The sequence below is a fragment of the Bison bison genome, unplaced genomic scaffold (assembly GCF_000754665.1).
Source record: "Bison bison bison isolate TAMUID 2011002044 unplaced genomic scaffold, Bison_UMD1.0 scf7180017864263, whole genome shotgun sequence".
NCBI lineage: Eukaryota > Metazoa > Chordata > Mammalia > Artiodactyla > Bovidae > Bison > Bison bison.
The window spans coordinates 7,236,818-7,250,320 of NW_011494835.1; the positions used below are offsets into that span (position 1 = coordinate 7,236,818).

General features: G+C 37.3%; 1 protein-coding gene and 1 long non-coding RNA gene across 2 annotated transcripts in view; one reads left to right on the forward strand and one right to left on the reverse strand.

Moving 5' to 3' along the window:
• The window catches only part of LOC104994659, a 20,952-nt gene that overhangs the window by 2,999 nt on the left and 4,450 nt on the right, over positions 1 to 13,503 (forward strand). Inside the window, exons 2-3 of the long non-coding RNA XR_825973.1 lie at positions 6,180 to 6,366; positions 12,261 to 12,337. This is a non-coding gene — a long non-coding RNA (uncharacterized LOC104994659). The remainder of the gene's footprint in view (positions 1 to 6,179; positions 6,367 to 12,260; positions 12,338 to 13,503) is intronic.
• The window catches only part of LOC104994658 (chromosome unknown open reading frame, human C4orf17), a 26,643-nt gene continuing 21,629 nt past the window's right edge, over positions 8,490 to 13,503 (reverse strand). The window contains exons 7-9 of the mRNA XM_010848310.1: positions 12,576 to 12,765; positions 11,517 to 11,560; positions 8,490 to 8,852 (exon numbers count right to left, since the gene is read on the reverse strand). Of these exons, the coding sequence (XP_010846612.1) occupies positions 8,656 to 8,852; positions 11,517 to 11,560; positions 12,576 to 12,765 (431 nt within the window). The 3' untranslated portion in view covers positions 8,490 to 8,655. The remainder of the gene's footprint in view (positions 8,853 to 11,516; positions 11,561 to 12,575; positions 12,766 to 13,503) is intronic.

The window sequence follows — 13,503 nt, forward strand, 5'->3', positions numbered from 1 at the left end:
AAGAATGGCAGAGATTAGAATTAATGACAGCAGTGTTCTAGAATGCTCACTGAAATTTCTTGCAGTTAGCAAGAGATGTTTATCTCTGTTTTCTTGGCTTCTTGCTAGACACATATAGTAGGCACTTAAATAGGAAGGGGAAAACCAGTGACAGAATCAAGAGATAATACAATTAGTGGAAAGAGTTGGTTTAAATCTCCCCACTGCAACATGATAGTTGTGTGACTCTGGGCAAGTTATTCAACCTTTTTAGGTCTCAAGAGTCCTGATTTGTAAAATGGGAATGTTATCCCATTTAGCCTATCCCTTAGGGTTAAGCAGTCAACTGGTTTGAAACCAAACAGCAGCTAACTTGATAATACCTTCTCATATTGACATCCCTTCACTTCTTGTCTCATTTTCTTCATTTCTCACTCTTCCTTTTTGACATTGCCTGCCCCCCAAAAGGAATAATAAAACCCTTTGTTTTAGGCTTTGCTTTAAGGATTTTGAATTGATAAGATTCTGAATATTCAAACTTTCTAAATTATTAGAACGAACATTTATCAAAGTATGGAAGTCAGAGTTGCTTTAGGAAACATTGAAAAAACAGTACTAACATAAAACAGTGACCACACAAGACAGTATCTGTCTGTCCCATCACCAGATATGGTCTAAAGTCACTCAGATGAGATTTTAAAAACTCAAAACCTAAACTTATGCTGTATTTACTGTATTTACTTTATTACTTATGCTGTATTTGCTGTATTAGTAAGTTTACTCAGCAATGTTAAAATAGAAGCGTATCAGGGTAATAATAAAAAGGAAGACAGAAGTCACAGTTTTAACATTGGGTGGAAGGTTCAACACTTTATAGTGAAACAAGCAAAAGAAAGGCATGTTGTAGTGTTCAAGAAAGTAATCCTTAGTGAACATATCATAGTTATGAATATCTGTGCACCAGGTAGCATAATATTCAAATTCATTGAAAGAAAACTGAGAATTATATGAAATATTAAGAAATGCAGTTGTATAAGGAGAATTTAATTCATTCTTTTCAATACATGATAGCTCAGGCGGACAAAATATAAATTTATGGAAGATGTAAATGCTAGAATTAATAAGAGATATAATTGATATATATCCAGTTCTATAGGTGAAAAGTTTTCCAGTGCATAAGGGACATTCATAAAAGTATCTGTTAAATCACAAAGGAAAGTAATTTCAAAAGTAAAAATAATATAGGCAACTTCTCTAATAACAGTAAAAGTAGAAAATAAACTTGTGGGACAAGAGGAAAGGCTTGCAACCTAGAACCATAAAAAACAATATTGCAGATAATTTCTTATAACTTAATTATAAAATTCTAAACTACATTTACACGTCATTTCAAAATGCATGAATCAAAGTGAACAAAATTACAAAGACCACAGAACTACATCATCTACCATAATAGTTAGAAAATAAGCATGAAGAGAAAAATTAGATGGGATATGTAAGATTTGAACAACACAATTAACAAGCTTGGTTTAATGGATATACCTGTGTATCTAACGACTTTAAAATTCACATTATTTTCAAGTTGTATGGAACATTTATAACATTGACCATATGCTAACCCTCAAAGCTACCCACAAGAAAATTATTGTGGATCATTTTTGCCTATCATATTATTTGATCACAATGCAATTAAATTATAAATCATTAAAAAAAATACAACAAGTTTAAAAAGCATATGTTTGAGAAATTTTTTTTGAAAAGGCTTATCAAAACAGCTTATAGGTTACAGAAGAAAAAATTAGAAAATATTTAAAAGTAAATTTAATGAAACAATCTGTATGAAAACTTGTGGAATGTAGTAAAACAGTTTAGAGGAAAATTTATAGCCCATTAAGTTAGAAAAAGAAGGACTAGCATTATTGAGCCATGCATTTAATTTAACAAGTTATAAAAGAACAGAATAAAATTCAAAGTTGAAAGAGGGAAACAAGATAAAATCAGCATTAAAAGTAAAACAAACATACAGTTAAGAGGCTGAAGGCAACAATTTTTTAAAAAAAATAGTAGTCTTTTAAAGAAGAAAACTTTAAGGAGACAAGACAATATAGAAATGATGGAGATATTAAATTGCAAACAAATGGGAATTATAAACTACTTTGTGTCAATACACATGAAAGTTTATGTGAAATGACTTATAAAAATTAAAATCACCAAAAAAATTTAGTACCATAAATAATTTTATAATTCTAAGTAATTTGATTTAGTATCATAAAATCCAGGACCAAATGTTTTATGGGAATATCTGTGAGACATACCAAAAGCAAATACCTATTTTACACAGATTCTTTGTAGAGAACTAAAAATGAGGGAACACTCATTTTATGAAGTTTGTTAACTATGCTGTTCAAGTCATATATTTTCCACTTTAGGTTTTTGTTATGATAAACATGTAACATCGAATTTAAGTGTATGGTTTAGTGAGATTATATAGAAAAACCCTAGTGAGCTTTTTGGCCAACCCAGTATAGTCACATTGTTGGGGAATCGCTTTCTAGAACATATTCATCATGCAACACTGAAACTCTATACTCACTAATTTCCCTTCCTCCTTCCCACCAGTCCTTGGTAACTATCTTTCTATCATTTTGACTACTTTAGATACTTCATATGGTAGAGTCATACAATATTGTCCTTTTATGACTGGTTCTTCACGTAGCATAATGTCCTCAAGGTTCATGCAAGTTATAGTATGTGACAGGATTTCTTTCTTAGGCTGCACAGTATTCCATTGTACTACATTTTCTTTATCATTCATCTGTTCATGAATATTTGGATTGCTTCCACCTCTTGGCTATTTTGAATAATGCTGTGATGAACATGAGTGTACATCTGTCTCTTTGAATCCTGCTTTCATTTCTTTTCCATATATGCCCACAAATGGGATTAGTGAATTGTATGTTAATTCCATTTTTTGAGGAATCTATACTGTTTTCCATGATAGGTATACCATTTTACATTCCCATCAACAATGTGTGAGCATTCCAACTTCTCTGTATCTCACCAAAACTTATTTTCTGTTCTTCTGATAGTGGCCATTCTGATGGGTATAAAAAAAAAAAAAAGAAGGGATATCTCATTGTGATCATCTCTAATGATTAGTGATGTTGAACATTTTTTCACATTTTTATTGGCCATTTGTAAAATTTTATTTGGAGAAATGTCTAATCAAGTCCTTTGCTTATTTTAAAATTGGTTTCTTTTCTATCATTGAGTTATAAAATTTCCTTACATTTTCTAGATATTAATCCCTTATCAAATATATAATTTGGAAATATTTTCTCCCATCCCATAGGTTGCCTTTTCACTATGTTGTTTCTTGTGCCATGGAGTTCTAAAATTTGATGGAGTCCCATTTATCTTTAATTTTATTGCCTGTGTTTTAGGTATCATATCCAAGAAATCACTGCTGAATTGAATGTCCTAAAGTTTTTCCCCTGTTTTCTTCTAGGAGCTTAATAGTTTTAGGTCTTACATTTATTTATTTATTTATTTTTGACTCATAGCTTCATACATTTAGGTCTTTAATCAAATGAGTTAATTTTTTATAAAGTATAAGGTAACTTTATACCTTTGCATATGGATATCCGGTTTTCCCAACATCATTTGTCCCCCATTGTAGTCTCAGCCCTTTGTTGAAAATCATCTGGCCATGTATGCAAGAGTTTATTTCTGGGCCCTCTATTCTTTTCTATTGGTCTGTATGCTTATCTTTATGCCAGTATTACCCTGTCTTAACTATTGTTGCTTTGTAATATGTTTTGAAATCAAAGAGTCTGAGGCTTGCTAGCTGCCTTTTTTTTTTTTTTTAAGATTGTTTTGGTTATTCAGGGTCCTTTAAAATTCCATATGAATTTTACAGTTTTTCTTCTATTTCTATAAGAAGTGTCATTGAGAGTTTGACAGAGATTGAACTGAATCTGTTGATCTTTTTGAGTAGTACGGACAGTTTAGCATTATTGTCTTTCAGTCAATACATGTGGAGTGTCTTTCCATTTATTTCCTTTCTTCTTTAATCTCTCCTAGCATTGTCTTTTATCTTTCAGTGTATAAGTCTTTCACCTCCTTGGTTAATTTTTTTTCTAAGTATTTTATCCTTGCTAATGCTATAGGACGTGGGATTTTTTTCCCCTTAATTTTCTTTTTGATTTGGTCATTGTAGTGTATCAGAATGCAACTGATTTTTAAGTGTTGATTTTGCATCTTCAACTTTGCTGAATTTGTTAGTTCTAAAGGGGATTTTTTTGGTATGTGGAATCTTTAAGGTTTTTTACATATAAGATCATATCATCTGCAAATAAATCATTTTAATTATATTCTTCCCCTTATTCTTTTCCAATTTGTATACCTTTTATATCTTGTCTGGATTGCTCTGGTTAGAATTTCCAGGACTATGTTGAATAGAAGTAGTTAGAATGGACATCTTTGCCTTGGTCCTGATCTTCAAGGAAAAGTTGTCAGACTTTCCCTTGTTGAATTCCATGTTAGCTATGGGCTTTTCACATATGGCCTCTGTTATGTTGAGGTACGGAGAAGGCAATGGCACCCCACTCCAGTACTTTTGCCTGGAAAATCCCATGGATGGAGGAGCCTGGTAGGCTGTAGTCCATGGGGTCGCCAGAGTTGGACACGACTGAGCGACTTCACTTTCACTTTTTGCTTTCATGCATTGGAGAAGGAAATGGCAACCCACTCCAGTGTTCTTGCTGGGAGAATCCCAGGGACGGGGAAGCCTGGTGGGCTGCCGTCTATGGCGTTGCACAGAGTCGGACACGACTGACGCGACTTAGCAACAGCAGCAGCATGTTGAGGTAGCTTTCCATGAATTCCTTGCTTGTTGAAACGTTTTGATCATGAAAAGGTGTTGAATTTTGTTAGATTTTTTTCTGCATTGATTGAAATAATGGTGTGATTTTTGTCCTTGATTTTGTTAATGTGCTGTATTACATTGATTCTTCAAAATACAGAAAATATAAACTGACCAGTTATCACAGAAGAAATAAAATTGTCAAAGGACTACCACTCCCAAGACACCAAACCTACATGGTCTGATAGGTGAATTTTACTAAAGTGTGAAAGTATTACTCACTAAGTTGTGTCTGACTCTTTGTGACCCCATGGGCTATAGCCCACCAGGCTCTTCTGTCCATGGAATTCTCCAGGCAAGAATACTGTAGTGGGTTGCCATTTCCTCCTCCAGAGGATCTTCCTGACTGAGGGATCAAACCCACATCTCCTACACTGCAGGCAGATTCTTTACCCTCTGAGCCACCAGGGAAGCCCAAATTTTACTTAAGTTTGCAAGGAAAAGGAATCTACAATGCTATTGCAACCTCTCCCTGACAGGAAAGAGAGAGAGAGAGAGCAAGCTTTGAAATGAATTTAATGAGGGAGCATAGTCTTGATACATATTAGTGGTGCCTACTGGTTAAGCAAATAGATTCCAGCTACACTTTAAACCAGTCACTTTTGTGTCAGAGTTAACTGTCCACCACAGAATATAGTTGTAGCTGGAAATACGATTCCTGCTTAATAATTTTCTCAGCCTCCTTTCAGCTAGACTAATTCTCAACCATGGAAGGTGACCAGAAGTAACAATTCCCATTTCAAGACCAAGACTTGAAGCAGATGTCCCCTCCCTGTGGTAGCAGAATAATGTTCTCCCAGAGATCCTAATTCCTGGAACCTATGGTGTTACATGGTAAAGGGGAATTAAATTGCTAATTATTTGACTTTAAGATTATCTTGGATAACCTGGATAGCAGACAGGCTCTGTGTAACCATAGGATCCTTAACAGTGGAAGAGGGGGAAGCTAAAGAGTCAGTATCAGTGATGTGTTACAAGAAAGACTCAACCAGCCCCTGCTGGCGTTAAAGACAGAGGGAGTCATGAGCCAGGGAGTGTGGGTACCTGCTAGAGGTTGGAAAAAGCAAGGAAACAGATTCCCCCCTAAAGCCTCCAAAAGAAGTGAAGCCCTCCCAACACCTTGGTTTTAGCCCAAGGAGATCTATTTAGGACCTCAGCTCTGGAATTTTAAGAATTTAAATATGTGTTGGCTTACCAGTTAAGTTGTGGTAATTTACTATAGCAGCTATTGGAAGTTAATACTTTCTTCCACTTTTACTTTTTCCTCTCTTTCCAGGAAGGTGAAGTTAACAGTGAAACCTTGATGATGGTAGAGGCACAAGGTGGAAGGATAAAGGGCCTGTGAATCACCAAGTGAAGTGAAGTCATCTGCTGGTTGAAAACACACACTTCAGACACATGCAGAAAAAACCTCTGTTGTATTTGAATGATGACATTTGTTACAACTGTTCTGTCTCATTCCAGTGAGTACAACTCTCAGAGCCTTAGTTTTCTTATTTAAAAAAAAAAAAAAGGGAGGATATCAATAATAGTGATCTCAAATAGTTACTGTGAAAATTAAATAAGTTACTATAACTAAAGTGTTTAGAATGATTCCTGACACACAGTAAATGCGGTATGTGTTAGTATTAAGATTGTGTGCAAGCACGCATACACACACGAAATTTATAAGAATATTTTTTGTTTTCAATATCACAGCCAACATTCTAAACAAAAGATTGGCTAATTGGTAGATAGAATTCAGCAATACAGTGAAAGAAGAACATAGCATGGCCCTCAGTTCAGTTCAGTCGCTCAGTCGTGTCTGACTCTTTGTGACCCCATGAACCGCAGCACACCAGGCCTCCCTGTCCATCACCAACTCCCAGAATTTACTCAAACTCATGTCCATTGAGTCAGTGATTCCATCCAACCATCTCATCCTCTCTCATCCCCTTCTCCTCCTGCCCTCAATCTTTCCCAGCATCAGGGTCTTTTCAAATGAGTCAGCTCTTTGCATCAGGTGGCCAAAGTATTGGAGTTTCAGCTTCAACATCATTCCTTCCAGTGAACACTCAGGACTGATCTCCTTTAGGATGGACTGGTTGGATCTTCTTGCAGTCCAAGGGACTCTCAAGAGTCTTCTCCAATACCACAGTTCAAAAGCATCAATTCTTCAGTGCTCAGCTTTCTTTATAGTCCAACTATCACATCCATACATGAACACTGAAAAAACCATAGCCTTGACTAGATGGACCTTTGTTGGCAAAGTAATGTCTCTGGTTTTTAATATGCTGTCTGCTACTGCTGCTGCTAAGTCGCTTCAGTCATGGCCGACTCTGTGCAACCCCATAGACGGCAGCCCACCAGGCTCCCCCATCCCTGGGATTCTCCAGGCAAGAACACCAGAGTGGGTTGCCATTTCCTTCTCCAATGCATGAAAGTGAAAGTGAAAGTGAAAACTGAAAGTGAAGTCGCTCAGTCGTGTCCAACTCTTAGCGACCCCACTGACTGCAGCCTACCAGGCCCCTCCGTCCATGGGATTTTCCAGGCAAGAGTACTGGAGTGGGGTGCCATTGCCTTCTCCGATTATGCTGTCTAGGTTGGTCATAACTTTCCTTCCAAGGAGTAAGCGTCTTTTAATTTCATGGCTGCAATCACCATCTGCAGTGATTTTGGTACTGTTTCCACCACTGTTTCCCCATCTATTTGCCATGAAGTGATGGGTCCAGATGCCATGATCTTAGTTTTCTGAATGTTGAGTTTTAAGCCAATGTTTTCACTCTCCTCTTTCACTTTCATCAAGAGGCTCTTTAGTTCTTCTCTTTCTGCCATAAGGATGGTGTCATCTGCATATCTGAGGTTACTGATATTTCTCCCAGCAATCTTGATTCCAGCTTGTGCTTCATCCAGCCCAGCGTTTCTCATGACGTACTCTGCATATATATGTACTCATGCATATACAAGCAGGGTGACAATATACAGCCTTGACATACTCCTTTTCCTATTTGGAACAAGTCAGTTGTTCCATGTCCAGTTCTGACTATTGCTTCCTGACCTGCATACAGATTTCTCAAGAGGCAGGTCAGCATGGCCCTAGAGTGGTTTATTTTATTTTATTTATTTTTTTTGAGTGGTTTATTTTAGAAATACCAAAAGTTCAATATTAGGAAACGTTGTTAATATCATTCACAATTTGCAGTGAATAGAAAGGAACTAGCAGCGGTAGTTCCTTTCTGACTCATAAGTTAGACTATTAGAAAAAGGCTCACCTCCTCACAAAAAGAAAAATTATTCCTAACTTATGACATTTGTTACAAATGTTTAACAAATGGTTTTTTCAGTAGTCTATATTATTGAACACAGTACATTGCGAGAAGTAGCTCAGATGTTAAAATTCAGTTTGTTTATTATTGTTGATTTTCTATCAGAGTTTGGGGTAGTGTTGAATTTAAATTGCCTGAATTCTGATTCTGGATAATTTTTCTAGTATCAGAGTCCAATACTTATGTATTAATATTAATAGTAGCCCAAGACTAGAAATGTAGTATATAAATAAACATTTCTTTTATACAAGGTACTAATTAACTACAAATAGAAATTTTTCCATTAATATTTATTTAGTAGCTTTATATACAGTTGCTTTGAGATTTACATGTACCACCATATAGAGGAGCTGTTGATTCCTCCATACCAAAAATGTGTTTTTCATAATTGATGTCATAACAAAGTGAAACTCGTGTTTCTGAAAGGTTTAGCCCAGTCTACCATTTCTACCTTCGGTATGTTACAGGATAAAATGCTCTTTGGGCAGAGAGATTGTATCCTTGTTGTATACTCCTTGCTGACACTGGCTTTGTTGATGTGCTCTCCTGAGTTTTAGGCCTGGGAAGAGATTTTGGCTTGCTGAAATATTCTGCAACAGGTATTTTCATCTGATTTCTTCTTATAAACAATGGAGGCTTGCCCTCTGAAATAGAAAAAGTCTCAATAAGACCATAATTGAGACATCCAAATATAGTAACTTCTGTCATGTCTTAGTAGCAAATGACATACAAAAAAAAAAAAAAAACTGTATGAAGTTTAGGTGGTTCAGATATACCCAAATTTCATAAAAATTATTTATTCTCATCTTTATTACCACCTGCTCATCTTTAATGGGAGAAGGCAATGGCACCCCACTCCAGTACTCTTGCCTGGAAAACCCCATGGACGAAGGAGCCTAGTAGGCTGCAGTCCATGGGGTCGCTAGGAGTCACAGACGACTGAGCAACTTCACTTTCACTTTTCCCTTTCATGCATTGGAAAAGGAAATGGCAACCCACTCCAGTGTTCTTGCCTGGAGAATCCCAGGGATGGGAGAGCCTGGTGGGCTGCTGTCTCTGGGGTTGCACAGAGTCGGACATGACTGAAGCAACTTAGCAGCAGCAGCAGCAGCATCTTTAATGAGCTATTTGTACTACAACATGCAGGATATGTTCTTTCAATTAGAATCAAACATCATTTTGGTAGGAACCATTTAGAGCTGGTGATGGGCAAAGAATGGGGCCAGTGAGAGAAAGGTGAAGTATCTACAGTCCTGACAGACAAAAAAGCAAAGCAGACAAGCAGGTTAAAACAACTGCACTGATAAGACCTTCCCAAGGCCTGCATTAGCTACATCTAAGCAGAAAGAAGGATTTGGGGAGACAATGAATACCAGATCGGGAAAGGAGTACATCAAGGCTGTATATGGTCACCTTGCTTATTTAACTTATATGCAGAGTACATCATGAGAAATGCTGGACTGGATGAAGCACAAGCTGGAATCAAGATTGCTGGGAGAAATATCAATAACCTCAGATATGCAGATGACACCACCCTTATGGCAGACAGCGAAGAAGAATTAAAGAGCCTCTTGATGAAAGTGAAAGAGGAGAGTGAAAACGTTGGCTTAAAACTCAACATTCAGAAAACTAAGATCATGGCATCTGGACCCATCACTTCATGGCAAATAGATGGGGAAACAGTGTCTGACTTTATTTTGGGGGGCTCCAAAATCACTGCAGATGGTGATTGCAGCCATGAAATTAAAAGACACTTATTCCTTGGAAGGAAAGTTAGGACCAACCTAAACAGCTTATTAAAAAGCAGAGACATTATTTTGCCAACAAAGGTCCGTCTCATCAAAGCTATGGTTTTTCCGTAGTCACGTATGGATGGATGTGAGAGTTGGAGAATAAAGAAAGCTGAGGACCGAAGAATTGATGCTTTTGAACTGTGGTGTTGGAGAAGACTCTTGAGAGTCCGTTGGACCGCAAGGAGATCCAACTAGTCCATCCTAGAGGAAATCACTCCTGAATATTCATTGGAAGTACTGAAGCTGAAGCTCCAATACTTTGGCCACCTGATGTGAAGAGCTGACTCATTTGAAAAGACCATGGTGCTGGGAAAGACTGAGGGCAGGAGGAGAAGGGGACGACAGAGGATGAGATGGCTGGATGGCATCACCGACTCAATGGACGTGAGTTTGGGTAAACTCTGGGGGTTGGTGATGGACAGGGAGGCCTGGCGTGCTGCGGTTCATGGGGTCGCAAAAAGTCGGACACGACTGAGCGACTGAACTGAATACCTATACCAAAGGCTAAGGGGTATGATTTGGGGGGTTGTATATAAGTATCTAGACACGGTAAAATATATTTGTGACCTACAGATAAGACATGAATAATAGATGTCATCACTGTCAGGATTTTATGGTCCTAGGGTAAAGAATTTGTTAGGAGGAGTCAGATACAATAGACCATCCTTGGAGTGTCAGAGTAAGGGAATGTTTTCTAATTTCTAAACTATTCTTATTGTTGCCTCATATTAGCAAATAGCACTTCTTTTGGGTTTGATTAACCCCAACAGAAACCGCTGTGGTTTAGAGTGACCTCATGGATCTCTTAATCGATTGCTGTATCATTCCTGATGTAAGAAGGACTTGTAAGACAATTTGAGGCTTGTAAACATGCTTCATAGTGGCTGCTCTGTAGTCACTGTTGCTGTTTGTTTTAAAGCTAGGAGTTGGCGGAACCCACAGGGATATTTCAGTTGGGCTGTTTTGGACCAAACCAGGGCTTTCCACAATTCTTGATAAGTCTTGTTCCCAATTGCAGGCTGGGGCTGGACTTCTGACAGGGACACAAAGCTGCTGCTCTACTGCTACTGTATTCAAGCTGTGTCTCAGGCATATGTTGTGGCTGATTGCCAAAATGTTACTGTTTTCTCAGGCTGACTTTGTTTCAAGTGAAAATCATTTAGTTCAATGACAGTTAAGCTGTGAAAAACCCAAACTGATACCACTGTTTTTTTTGTTAGGTCAGTGCAGGTCTTTTCCGGTTACTGGATTGAAATGACCAGACCTAGAGTTCCTGCTGTCTTGCTTCTCAAATAGTGTGAGGAGGCACTTTGCCTTTCAAAACAAAGTCAAAAACAGGTCAGATTTACCTCTACGAGAAATTCAGCAGATGCTGTCCCTTAAGAGTAGCTGTAAATCACTATTGCATTATACTCCCTTTAAAACCATAGATCCGTAATACCTGTGTCTCCAACTAGTTAGATACTTACTGGTTTCCTTATATCAATTCAGTTATTATCACAAACTGTACTTAACCTTTCAGTACTTCCTTATTTTCTTCAGATCCTTGACTTGACACTCTAAATCAATTGGAGAAACAAAATGAAATTCACAGATACAAATATTTTCTATAGACCGAACCATCATCATCACGCTAAGAAATGTATGTTTCTTAAATAAACATCTCTTTTTTGATGCAGATAGCATTAAATGTACTTTCTGATGAAAAATTCTTCTGACTTGGAGTAAACATATGAACAGTACATCAGATACTACTCACTAGGGTAGAGAAATTGACCCTATCTCCCAGTCTCCAATTGTATGGAAACTTCAAGGTGGCAACTGTTTGCAATGTAAAATTCTCCTCCATCTTAATGCTTTTTAAAGTGACATATTACTTGTTTTGAATATTTATTTTCTCTAAATTTAAGATTTACCCAACTTTTGCTTTTAAAGCAAAATGATTTTCTCTCCCAGCTTAAACAACATCTTACCATATTCTTTCACTATGGTGTTACACATAAGTATGTATTTTCTTCTGTCATTAAAATTACAAGGCTTGAGAAAAGTTTCTGCTGAAATAATTCCTAATTCCCTTAATAGTTATTTTTCCCTCTGGTAGCCCCCAGGCATATGTCAGGGGAAGTTAGGTTAAGCAATATATTTTAATCCTGCATTGTTCTAGACAGAAAGAAAAAGTGATACCTATATGATATGCATTCTTGAAAAGTATACAGTAACAATGAAGTTTTGGTTTTCTTTATTGCTTCTGTTTTTCAGTAAACTGAGAACCACACTACATTTTCTTAGATTTCTGGGTAGCTCCTCTGAGTGGAAAGGGAACTTTTCTCAAAAAGGTAGGTTGTTGAGTAAGGAAGACATGGCCTCTGCCAACATGCTCTAAATAGTAGAATTTAGAATGATTTCTTTCATTTTCATAAATGTAATATGAAAAAACAAGTACATTGTTGTCATTTACTGAATAAGGAGGATACTTAAAACTTCAGCAATTTTAGTGTTTTGAAAGATAACCAAAAGGGAATTTAAAGTCTTTATGAGCCACATGCTCCATAACTGGCCATCAAGCCTGATTACCTCCTCTGTTGATGTCCTTCCTTAGAACTGGTTAGCACCTTTGATTTTGCTGATGAATTTGAGGGTGACTTGACTTTGGGTGGCCTCCCAGTCTCTGCTGCTGGTTCAGCTGAGGTGTTTCTTCTGAGACGAGTTAACAAGTTTATCTCAGCCAGTTCAGCATGAATCAAAGCTGAGACCCACTCCTTTTCTGATTTAAAAAAGAGAGGGGTCATGAAGGTTGTACTTATCGTGTTGGCTAGAAACACAGGATTAGTTCTTTCACCCAGCACTCCAGTGTGAAAGGTAGCCTGTTTTCTGGGTAAGCACCTTTGTGTGAGTTAACGTTTGTGTAGAAAAGGTGGTTCACATCAACCTAGTTTCTCTCCACCTGTGATATGACAGACTACTCAGAATAGTTAACTCACGGGGGTGCTTGTCCCTGAGTGGCAGTAGAATAGATTTTAAATATTGAGTACAGAATCCAGCCTTACAGGCCACTGCCAGATAAAAACAAAGATACCTATAAAAAATACTAAGTACAGGAGGAGCTCATGAAAATTAAAACTAATATTTTAAATAAGTTATAAGCATCTCTGAAAAGATACATATCAAAGCATTACTAAAATGGTGTCTGTGATAATTTTATTTTTCTTCTTTTTTTTTGGACTGGCTCACCTTTTTTTTTTTTTTTTACTTTACAATATTCTATTCGTTTTGCCATATATCAACATGAATCCGCCACAGGTATACACGTGTTCCCCATCCTGAACCCTCCTCCCTCCCCGTACCGTCCCTCTGGGTCGTCCCAGTGCCCCAGCCCCAAGCATCCAGTATTGTGCATCGAATCTGGACTGGCAACTTGTTTCATATATGATATTATACATGTTTCAATGCCATTCTCCCAAATCATCCCACCCTCTCCCTCTCCCACAGAGTCCAAAGGACT